The sequence below is a fragment of the Varanus komodoensis genome, unplaced genomic scaffold (assembly GCF_004798865.1).
Source record: "Varanus komodoensis strain SLA01 unplaced genomic scaffold, ASM479886v1 scaffold2, whole genome shotgun sequence".
NCBI classification, from domain to species: Eukaryota; Metazoa; Chordata; class Lepidosauria; order Squamata; family Varanidae; genus Varanus; species Varanus komodoensis.
In genome coordinates, this window is record NW_025335568.1 from 61,675,874 (window position 1) to 61,688,028 (window position 12,155).

The window sequence follows — 12,155 nt, forward strand, 5'->3', positions numbered from 1 at the left end:
GGTCGTAGTCTCCATAGCTTCAGACAGGAGTTGTTCTCCTCCCTACCTGGAAATGTCAGGGGCTGAAGCTGGGAAATTTTGACCTGGAAGGTGCCAACTTTGCCACAGTGCCTTTTCCCATGCATTACTGAAAGATGGCTTTTTTTGTTTGAAGTGTCTCACTTGTGTTGCAAATGATACACATGATTAAGACTTTCAGGTAAAAGTGCTACTGGTAACATTCTAAGCTGCCCCAGGAGGGCCTCCCCCACCCTTTGCTTTTTCCTAAAGAATGAGATGAAATACTTTATAAAAATATATAAAACTGGAGATGGTCTGAAGATACCCAAACACATTTTATTTATTCTTGATGGAGATCAAGTGCTTTATTGTAAGGAAAATTATATCAAGCACTTATTTAGACTGAGGCACTGGGTTTGTTTGTTTGGGTTTTTGTTTTTGTTTTTTTTGCAAGTGCTTCTAATGTGTGTCCTTTGTAAGAAGTTGTTAATAGATGCTGAGCAGTATCCAAAAGGGACACTGTGCAAGTATGTAGCTTTTCCTAATGATTTTTGCAGTGCAAGAATCAGGCCCTCCTGCCGACTCTGTTGCACAAGCAGGATCCACTGCTTACACAACAGAGATGCAATGCTTCCTATGAGAAGCAGCCGGAAGTGGTTGCTTGCTGAAAGACCAATAGGGGAAGATACTATCTGACATGGATAAAATAAAGAGATGGTGAAACCGGTATACAGAAGAGCTAAATGATGACAGGCTCTTTCAAAAAGGAAGCCTGTGAAGAAGAACTTGAAATATTGGAAAGTGAAGTCAAAGTTGCTCTGCAAACTCTTGGAAGGAATGAAGCACCCAGAGTAGACAGGGTACCAGTACAACTGTTCCAAGCTACAAAGACTGAATGGATCCAAATCCTAACAAGAATAAGTCAACAAATATGGAAAACAAAACAAGACCTACAGATTGGAAACATTCAATATATGTTCTGGCCCCCAAGAAAGGAGATGCCAAGGAGTATAGCAACTGTAGGATAATTGCAGTGATTCCCCATGTAAGCAAAAACAGTGCTCATGGTGTTGCAACAAAGAATTTTATCCTATAGGGAGCAAGAAATGCCTGGCATTCAAGCTGGTTTCTGAAAAGGAAGAGGCACTCAGGATCAGATTGCAAGGAATGGAATGTCCCATTCCATTTGTACCTACCCGGACCCTCAGATCATATTTTGGGGTCCTTCTTAGGGAGCCCTCTCCAAAGGAAATAATGAGGGTGGTGACCAGGAGAAGGGTCTTCTCTGTTGTGGCATCCTGTTTATGAAATGAGTTCCCCAAACAGGTATGCTTGGTACCTTTTTTCTTTTCAGCACTAAGTAAAAACCCTTTTTATTTTCTAGGTATTTCAACAGCCAATTTTTACTTTAGTTTTAATACTGTATTTTATAATGTATTGCTGCTATATCTATGTGCCAACTTGACTGCAGTTGCTGTGGTCTTATTGTTATTTTTGATGTTTTATTAGTTTCATTTTACTGTTTTATCATTATATGCTATCTCTGTTCTTTTCTGATTATATGCTCTTTTAACTTTGTTAACCACCCAGCGATCCTTTTGGCAATTGGGTGGTATTTATGCTTTATGGTTAAAACAAAGAATGTGCTTCTGTGGATCATAACATGGACCTGAAAGAAATGGTGCGCTTCAGCACTAGATTGTCCTGATGTGTAACCTCTACCATAGCAAGAAACTTCTGTAAGGTTAGAATTGAAGGAACGCCTGCTTCCATAATTGCCCTCTTGCCCCTTGAGTTCGGCAGCAGAGGCCCTCCTCCAGGAACCCTCCATGAAAGATATTAGGAGGCAAAGTACCAGGAGGAGGGCTTTCTCTGCGGTGGCGCCCTTTCTATGGAATGCGCTCCCCAGAGAGGTCCGCCTGGCGCTGTCGTTATTTGTTTTTCGGTGCCAGGTTAAGACCTTTTTATTCCAGTGATATTTTAATAAGTTTATTGTCTTTTCTATGTTTTTAACTGCAGCCAGTGTGGGTCGGGAATTTATTTATGATATATTTTATTTTATGTTGTAAGCTGTCAGGCTTTTTGCGAATAGGACGGCATATAAATAACTAACAGAAGGGTTTCCTATAGAAAATGGAGACTGCAGCCAAAAAATTAGAAGACTGAGACTTGGAAGGGCAGCAGTGAAAGAACTAGACAAGATGATCAGTTGTAAGGATGTTTCACTGCAGACCAGAACCAAGATCATCCGTACTGCTATACTCCTGATCACTATGTATAGGTGTGAAAGATGGGCAGTGAAGAGAGCTGACAGGGAGAGAATTGATGCATTTGAAACACGATGCTGGAAGAGGGTTTTCTGAATATCCTGGATTGACAGAAAGATGAACAAACAGGGCCTAGATTAAATCAGGCCAGAACTCTCCCTGGAAGAAAAAAAAATGATGCAACTGCCTTATGTGATGAGACTGTCATATTTTGGACACATCATGACAAGACAGGACTCTCTGGAGAAGAAAATCATGCTAGGGAAAATTGAAGGCTGGAGAAGATGAAGACCATCTATGGGATGGATTAACTCCATAAAGGAAGTCACAAACTTGAGTTTACAACAGCTGAGCAGAGCTGTCAAGGATGGCTCATTTTGCAAGCCATGCATTTGTAGGGTTACCATAAGTTGGGGATGGTTTGACAACACATAATACAGGAACTTCTAGATGAGCAGGAATACTGGTTTCTGGATTGAGTTCTGCCTCATTTGAAAAACTAGCATTTCCACTAGTTTCTGGTTGCTCCTGGAAGTGTTACATCTCCATTGTGCAGGCAATAGATCTCACCTCTGGAACAACATTGGTGAGGGTGCAGTGGAACCAGTGGGGACACAATGCCCCATTGGATTCTGTTCTTTGTCCTTAAATGAACCAAAGTGCTATAAAATTGCATTGTTTGTTCTAAAGAGTCCATAACCATTGTTCCTTGCAAGAGCTAGATATAATTGTCACTATACAGAGAGCAGGTGACTCACAAGATAAGAGTGCATGTTTGTGCTAGAGGAGTAAATCTACCTTGACAGCAAAGGAAGAGGTAAATAGTCAGAACCTGTTTACACTGATTAGTATATTTACTTTCATTAGTTATGTCCACATGTTTGGACAGTAAGTAAGGCTCACTTCCTACATCTGTTGTCTGGGAAAGTTGGAGGGAATGGTGGGAAGTGAAACCTTCTATATGGTGTTACTTTAGGTGGTGATTTGTTGCAAGGTAATATAAAAAAGCATCCAAAGATTTATCATCTGATCCTGGGTTTGCAGTCTCTATTCCTAGGCAGTGTTTGGCTGCATTGGCAAGAACGGGTGCAAGTCAGCCAACTGAAATGGAATCCCATTCTCAAGTGTGAAGTGGTGCTAGCTGATTTTGAGCATATTTGATAACTTTGAACTCTTGGGATGAAGTATATATGCCAAAACCAGCACCTCCAGTTGGGCCCAGAAAGTAACAGGCTGGCAGCATCAACAGAGTAAGAATAATAAGATCTTAGCACCTAACTCCCACAAATTCTGTTCCAGCTGCAGTTTTTGAATTGACCTGAAGGGCAGCCCCACAGTCCACATAGTGCAGTAATCTAATCTGGACATGACCAACCACACTATGGTTAGGACGTCTTTCTTTAGATCGGGCTGCAGATGCTAAACTAACCTAAGCTGGTGAAAATTCACTCCTGTCAGATGACACCACCTCTGCCTCCATAGATAGCACTGAGTCTAGGAGCAGTCCCAGACAATGTACATGTCACCCTATCCAGAGTCAGATTTAAACCTTCACCCAATTTAGCGAATTTCCCAACCTACAGTATTTCCATCATTTGGATTAAGCTTCACCTTGTTAGCCTTCATCCCTTCCAATACTGGTTCCAGGCACCCATCCAGGGTTTCAACTGCCACTAGGATTATGTGAGGGTAAAGAAAGATTATGTATTAACCATGAGGAAAATTGATTAATTATAAGATGTTCTGTAGGCCTCCAAATAATCCATCCATGTTGTTGAGGAATTTGGACAGGAGAATGCTATTGCATTAGTATTCTGCCTGTGGATTTCCTTGGACAGCAGGTTGGCTACTGTGTGACCAGAAAGCTGGACTAGTTGGACCCAGCAGGGCTCTTCTTATGTTTTTATATATGTATGAATTGTTACACTTATAGATAGCACTTTTGTGAGCAGTGCTCAAAGGATAGATTCCAATAAAAGGTAAAATACAATAAAAATAAAGTTAACAACACAAGATCTAACCTCGTAAAATGGGTAGAAGAGTAGAAAGCAGCAATATTAATCATCATAAATGGTAGTGATGCCATAAATAGTGGCACTAAAGACTGGAAGTTATCCCTTTCAATTATATTCGGTAAATATAAACTAAATGAATAGGACTGTAGCACAGCCTTACTTTGAAAATTAATCTGTGGCATTAGAAAGTTTGCAATGATTAGTTAGGTAGCTATGCAGTTCAGCTATGCAGTTCAGTCTCTGTAGAATGCTTACTACATCTTTTACCAGCTGCATTTTGTGTGCAATTTTCATTAACTGTCTTCTCCCCTCACGCTGCCTGATTACAAGTTAAAGAAATGTTTTGTTGACCACATCCCTTTTTTAGGGAGTACAAATACATACAGCAGATTTACTTGACTATTTTCACAAGACTGTTTTTGCTGACTGTGTTATCATTCTGGCTTTCGTTAAACAATTATTTTTATTGAAGCACTTTTCTTAAAGAAGAAGTTGTAGACCTTTTTCCTTTGAAGGGTCAGTGACCCAAAGAAAAAGTCAATTGAAGGCAGAGCTGATACGGGGTGGCATTTGCAACATTTGCAACATTGCATGGCTTTTTCTTTCAGTGCCACCTCATCCCTTCTCTATTTCATGTCTGTACACACACAAAGCAAAAGAGGAAGTGACTTTCAAAGAGACAGTTAGAGAGGAAGAATGCAGCTGTTCTTGGATGATATTGAGGTCACATGAAACTAAGCTGTAGGGGCCGCCCATCCCAATTTTAATGAATTAGAAAAGACAGCTCTTTGGCAGCCAAGAGGGAAAGCTTTGCTAATAACAAAAACAAGACTTCTTTTTCCATTTCTAGAAATGCATAGCTTTTGGTGCACAGAATTTTTCATTCTTCTGCCCAAAAGGCAGCAATACAATCAAATCTCTAAAAATGTTAACTGCCCTTTGTTACTTTATAAGCTGTTATCAATATGTGGATGTTTTCATACCTAGATTAATCACTTGCCAAGTTCTCTAATGTATATTTTACACAACAAGAAGAGCATATTTTGTTCTGCAGACTAGTAGGCTGGTTTTCCTCAGATAACTACTTCCAGATGAAATGCTTTTGTATTCAAGATAGCAGAGGAGAGGGCTGAAAATGCTGACTCGTTAGGGTTTGATTTTAATGCAGTAATATGTGAACTTGCCTTACCACCAGGAAGGAATGCTAGTTCTCATTCTAAAGGAAATAACTTCTTAGCTGCTTTGGCTACAGAAGGCAAATCAGAGATCTGGAAATGAGTTTCATCAGTAGAGTTTTGCAAAGAATCTCTTGCCAGATCTGAAGGCTGCTTCAGAAGAGATGCTCTCCTATTATACAGGGCTTTGGCTCATCTGCACCACCTTTATATAAAGAAAAAGAGCAAATATTTCAACCTATGACATCCAAAGTATCCTCTAAATTATCCCCTCCTCATGTAATGAATTGCAAAAATGAAAGCCAGTTCTTTTTTGTGCTGCAGGGAGCTTCTGGAAATGACTTGCCGCCTTGCTAACACCTTAAAGAAAAATGGGATTAAAAAAGAGGACCGAGTTGCTATCTATATGCCTGTGTCTCCCTTGGCAGTGGCTGCAATGCTGGCTTGTGCCAGAATTGGTGCTGTCCACACAGTTGTTTTTGCTGGATTCAGCGCAGACTCTTTAGCAGGGAGGATCAATGACTGTGAGTAATTGTCAGATGCTGGGAAAGGTTAAATTGTTAAACATTCATAGCTTGACTTGTTTTGACACTGCAGGGCAAATCTTTCTCCTTAGAAAATTGTTTATGCATTATCATCATAGGAACAATTAAAAAGGGGGTCATGTTCTGATCAATGAGCTAAGAAGCACCCTGTGCACACAGTAGGGATGTCCTTAAAGCATGCCAAGTATTCCCCAATCTAGAATATAATGGAATAACCTCTTTATGCACAAAACTGTATGCACTTTAGGACTCTGTGAAATGACACTGTCCCAATGGATGTTGATATAGTAAAGTATGTTGACTGCCTTCTCTTACCAGTACATTATGAACTATAGTCCTATTTCTGAAGTAATGGTAATGTATGTAAAGACCTGGACAGGGTTAGATAGGACATTTTGGAGAGCTCTCATTCATGGAGACAACTTGATGGCATGCAAGAACAACTAATAATCTTTGGATCATGGTAGTGGGACAGAGATATTAAAAGACAGAGATATTCGCTTTCACAATGGCAAGCTCGTGTCATTACAGTACTTTCCACAGGGACTGATCTTGCCAAAAGTGACATTTTTATATTTTATTTTTTCGTTATATAAGTACTGCTTTTCAATAGAAATCTCATGGAAATGTATGACATTTACAGTGGCCCTCAGTCATCCTTTAAAATGTTGTTCGCTTTCCCCATGATTAACTCAGAAGCTAAGTTTGGTATACTATGATACAAATTTATTCATTGTAAACTGTCCCAAGATGTCCAAGTATGGGACGGTATAGAAAAGTTTTAAATAAATGAACTTTATAGAGCAAACATACTTTAAAGACAGCCAGATCTTTTTGTCAGTACCTTAAGGACTAACACATGTATCCTGACACAAACCTCTGTGGAGTAGCGGTCCATTCTAATTTTGGCTCAAGGTTCTGGTTCTGCTCATAGAGGTCCAGCTCATGGATTGTTTCCTACCTTTTCTGGACTTTCTCCCATTCCAAACAGTTGAACTTCTTTTCAAGCTTAAGCTTGTATTTTTTATTTTTTGCCAGCCCCATTGGCAAGAGTTGCCGCTCTGCAGTATATCAAGGGCTGATTGCATTGTAGTGCAGAATAGTCATGCACATAGAGCTGCTAAGTCCACAAATGGTTTCTTTTCCAGCGGAATGCAAAGCTGTCATTACCTGTAACCAAGGACTCCGGGGAGGACAGGTCATAGAACTGAAGAAGACTGTGGATGAAGCAGTGAAGAACTGTCCCAGTGTCAAGTGTGTCTTTGTGGCTCAGAGAACGAGCAACAAAATCCACATGGGCAGTTGTGATATTCTCCTTGAAGAAGTACGTTCATGATGTTCACTGTACTTCTTTTAATCAGGTATTTCTATAGGGCATGCTTATATCTTATAATATGAGGCTGTGTGCTATGTCCTTTATAGGATCATTGCAAATGAGCTAAAGCATATTTTTATGATAAATCACAAACTAAGCTCAAACTTGGGATGCGTTATGCCAGGGCATACCCAGATGCTAGCTTCCTGTCTCCCCACTGTAGTCTTCTAACAGAATTAGAAGAAAAGGAAATGTTTCAGAAAGAAAAGGCTAGCTTCTCCCTGAATTACATGTGCTGGCTGTAGGAAGCTAGCGCTGTACTCTGCACAGCCTGTATTGCTCATGCTAGTCTTCATCAGCTATGTAGCTGAGATTAGCAAGCCTGTAGACCAGTATGAGCTGATGCAACTACCTTTGCTTAGATCAGTGGTCCTCAAACTTTTCCACCAGGGGGCCAGTTGAAAGCTGCAGGTGCTGGGCTTTGGCCGGAAAGGTGGTGCCAGCGGTGTTCAGGGACAAGCGCGGGGCGGTGCGTGTGGGCGCGCTGAGGCAGGGGCGGGGGTGCAGCGAGGTGAAGTGAGGGGCAGGCATGTGCGCCCGGTGAGGGGCGGGGAGGTGGGGGTGGGCGCATGCTGCGGGGCGGGCGCCCGGGGCAGGGGCTTGCTCTCTTGGAGATCGTTTTCTCCTGGCGAGCATACCACTGCGTCCCTGTGCGCGGGGCAAGGTGAGCGGTGGCAGGCATGTGCGCGGTGGGCCCAAATGGGCATGGTGGGCCGGATCTGGACCCCAGGCCATAGTTTGAGGATTCTATATCTTTGTTACACACATATATCCTGCCTTTGATCCAGGGAGGGTAATTCTTTCTGTTTTCCTCCACCAATCCTACCTTGCAAAAGTCCTATTACCAACTTTAGTGAGGCTTATGCTCCATTTCAGAATCTGGGTGATGGTGGAATAATTAAATTGGTGTCAGGAGTACTTGTAGGGAAAACTTGGCCAGCTCTTAATGGCCAGATAAGGACATTCACCTGGCTTATCAGGTGAAGGTGATAAAGGATTTGTGAAGCCACCTTTTCTACCTGAGCACTCAGGAGAGGAGCTGAATCCAGAAGAATGCCTGGGTAGGGGATTTGCTGCTTTGGGGGCATCTGTAACACCCACCACTATAGGAAAGCAATTGAAGAAGTAACTCTGGGAATGTACAGTATTGGTATACTTTTCATTTCATTAAATACCCATGAAAAATACTTACTTAAATTTCCTTTTCCCCCTCTGTTTTTTTTCTTAAGGAAATGGCTAAGGTAGATTCAGTTTGCCCTCCTGAAATCATGGACAGTGAAGATATGCTTTTTATGTTGTATACATCAGGAAGCACAGGAAAACCTAAAGGAATTGTTCATACCCAGGCTGGCTATCTGCTTTATGCTGCCTTAACGCAACAGGTACTTGGGGAATAATCTCTCTGGGGAAAGAATGACTTTGTTGCTCTGCCATTTCAGCTCATAGCCAAGGAAAGAGTTAAAATACATCTCTTGAGGATAGAGTTTTATCTCCTCCTATCCAAAGTGATTACCCAGGTGATAACTGCCCTTCTACTACTGGCAGGCATATAATGTATTTTTTGTGCTGTGCCAGTTAAGGAATAGGGTGTGTATGTTTGTATGTCCTTGTTGCAGTAAGATAACTGTAGCTGATAAATTATCAATTGTGCATTCACGGGAATATTGCTTTGATACTCTTCCCAGTAGCTAAGCTTCTGGCTAGGTAGTAAAATGTAATTATATGACCTGCTTTGCAAATTCCACTGAAACTTTCCCTGTCTGGATTCAATAGTATTTTAGCAAATCAAAGTTTATCCAATTTTATTCTTCCTAATATTCCAGCCTCTCCAAATGCTAACACACCAAGTGTATAGTTTTAAGATACAACCTTGCCATATGTGTTTCAGTAGCTTTTCAACTCCATGACCATTGCGCTGGTCTGTGGCTTACTGTTCAAATGAAGTTAGAAGGAAAAAAAGGACTGATGCGAAGCCAGGATCACAGAATAGTCTTAATTAAATACTGATGTATACATTTCCATTTTTGATGTGAATTACAAATGTCCATGTTTGAACATGAAAAGAAAGTCCTTCCCCTATCCATCACAGAATGATGAACATTTGTTTTAAACATGTAGACATCATGATAACCATAGTGGGCCCTTGGATTCACATGTTTTCCTCTCTTTCTCTGGTACAACCATGAAAAGTTCAAACTTACCTTCCATTTTTGATTAACATTAGTTTAGCATATCTATAATGCTAAACCAATGTTATAAGTTTTAACCTAGAAAGGTTAAAGGTTTTAACCTAGAAAGTCCTGAATGGCTTGGGACCAGGATACCTGAAGGAATGCCTCTTCCTTTACATGCCTTCACACTCCTTAAGATCTGCAGGAGAGACTCTGCTCCGGGAGCCCTCTTTAAAGGAGATAAAAAAAACATCTACGTGGAGCAGGGCCTTTTCTGCAGTGGCGTCCAGATTATGGAATGCGCTCCCTGGAGAGAGGTGCCTGGCGCCAAGTTAATATTCTTTTCGGTGCCAGGTTAAAACCTTTTTATTTAATTGCTATTTTAAAAACAAATATTTTATCATTAACAGTTGCTCTTTTTGTTTTTGGGTTTTTTGTTTTTATATAATGGAATTATATAATTTTATGGAATTTGATATTTATAAAGATTATTTTATTGTTTTAATTGTATATATTGTGAGCCATCCCGAGATGCCAAGGCATGTGGTGACGGCATACAAGAGTTTTAAATAAATAAATATCTGAACCCTAAACTGTAGTTAATCATCTCAACCATGGTTTGAACCGTGGTTCAAAAAAGGCATAAACTGTAATTTGGTCATAGTTCAGAACTTCAGTCCTCATTCTTATAGGGTGAGGGTCTAGATCAGAGAGAGGGTTGGGTAACAGACCTTGATAAACCAAGGTCTCCTGTGATGCCTGTTGTTGTTGTTGCTAGTCGCAAAGTCCCGTGCCTTTCGCTTCCCTTCTTTCCTCAGCTATTTGTAGAGCTTCCTCAGACAGCCATTTTGCTTTCTTGCATTTCTTTTTCTTTGGGATGGTTTTAGTTGCTACCTCTTGTACAATGTTGTGAACCTCCGTCCATAGTTCTTCAGGCACTCTGTCTATCAGATCTAATTCCTTAAATCTATTTGTCACCTCTACTGTATATTCATCAAGAATATGATTTTGGTCATACCTGAGTGGCCTAGTGCTTTTCCCTACTTTCTTCAATTTAAGCCTAAATTTTGCAACAAGCAGCTCATGATCTGAGCCACAGTCCGCTCCTGGTCTTGTTTTTACTGACTGTATAGAGCTTCTCCATCTTTGGCTGCAGAGCACATAGTCAGTCTGTTTTCTGTGTTGACCATCTGGTGATGTCCATGTGTCTTGGGTTGTTGGAAAAGAGTGTTTGCTATGACCAGCGTGTTCTCCTGACAAAATTCTGCCAGGCTTTGTACTGCTTCATTTTGTACTTCAAGACCAAACTTGCCTGTTATTCCGGTTATCTTTTGGCTTCCTGCTTTAGCATTTTTATTCCCCACGATGAGAAGGGCATCATATTTTGGTGTTAATTCTAGAAGGTGTTGTAGGCCTTCATAGAACTGGTCAACTTCAGTCTCTTCAGCATCAGGGGTTGGGACGTAGACTTGGACTACTATGATGTTGAATGGTTTGCCTTGGATTCAAACTGAGATCATTCTGCCATTTTGGAGATTGTATCCCAGTACTACTTTTCCTACTCTTTTATTGACTATGAAGGCTACTTCATTTCTTCTGAGGGATTCTTGCCCGCAGTAGTATACCTGATGGTCATCTGAATTAAATTCACCCATTCCTGTCCATTTTCGTTCACTGATTCCTAAGACGTCGATGTTCAATCTTGTCATCTCATGTTTGACCATGGCCAGCTTACCTTGATTCATAATTCTTACATTCCAGGTTCCTATGGAATATAGTCCCTTACAGCATCAAACTTCACTTTCACCACCAGATTCATCCAAAGCTGAGTGTTCTTTGGTTTTGACCCAGTCACTTCTTTCTGGTGCTACTAGTACTAGCCTTCTGCTCTTCTCCAGTAGCACATTGGACACCTTCAGACCTGAGGGGCTCATCTTCCGGTGTCATATCATTTTGCCCTTTAAAATTGTCCATGGGGTTTTCATGGCAAGGGTACTGGAGTGGGTTGCCATTTCCTTCTCCAGTGGATCACCTTTTGTCAGAGCTCTCTGCTATGACCTGTCTCTCTTGGGTGCCCCTGCATGGCATAGCTCATAGCTTCATTGTGCTACACAAGCCCCTTTGCCATGGCTAGGCAGTGTTCCATGAAGGGGATTATATGCTTCCTTTTGTACTGACCATCTGTAGCTAAGAAAGCAGAAAAGTGTGCATGGCATTTTTTATGATAAATCATCTTGATTCACTTTTAAAAATGAATAACTTGGGTTACTGTTCATTTTTGTAGCATGTATTTGACTACAAAGAAGGTGACATTTTTGGTTGTGTGGCTGATATTGGCTGGATCACAGGACACAGTTATGTTGTCTATGGACCACTCTGCAATGGAAGCACTACTGTTCTGTTTGAAAGTACTCCAGTCTATCCTGATCCAGGTAACTTATTAGAAATGGCCGATGTATATATATAAACACTGCTAGGGAAGTGTTGTTGTCTTTAGACTGAGCACATGCCTTTACTTGAAGTTCAATCACTGACCTTTCCAGATAGGAGTCCTTTTCTAGTCTATCTAAAACATCAAATAACTGTTGTCAGATGAGGAACCCCCAG

The 12,155-nt window shown here is 40.9% G+C and overlaps 1 protein-coding gene across 1 annotated transcript in view; it reads left to right on the forward strand.

Moving 5' to 3' along the window:
* Nucleotides 1-12,155, forward strand: part of ACSS1 (acyl-CoA synthetase short chain family member 1) — a 38,744-nt gene that overhangs the window by 7,775 nt on the left and 18,814 nt on the right. Inside the window, exons 3-6 of the mRNA XM_044428882.1 lie at nucleotides 5,782-5,981; nucleotides 7,151-7,326; nucleotides 8,607-8,759; nucleotides 11,833-11,980. Coding sequence (XP_044284817.1) covers nucleotides 5,782-5,981; nucleotides 7,151-7,326; nucleotides 8,607-8,759; nucleotides 11,833-11,980 — 677 coding nt within the window. The remainder of the gene's footprint in view (nucleotides 1-5,781; nucleotides 5,982-7,150; nucleotides 7,327-8,606; nucleotides 8,760-11,832; nucleotides 11,981-12,155) is intronic.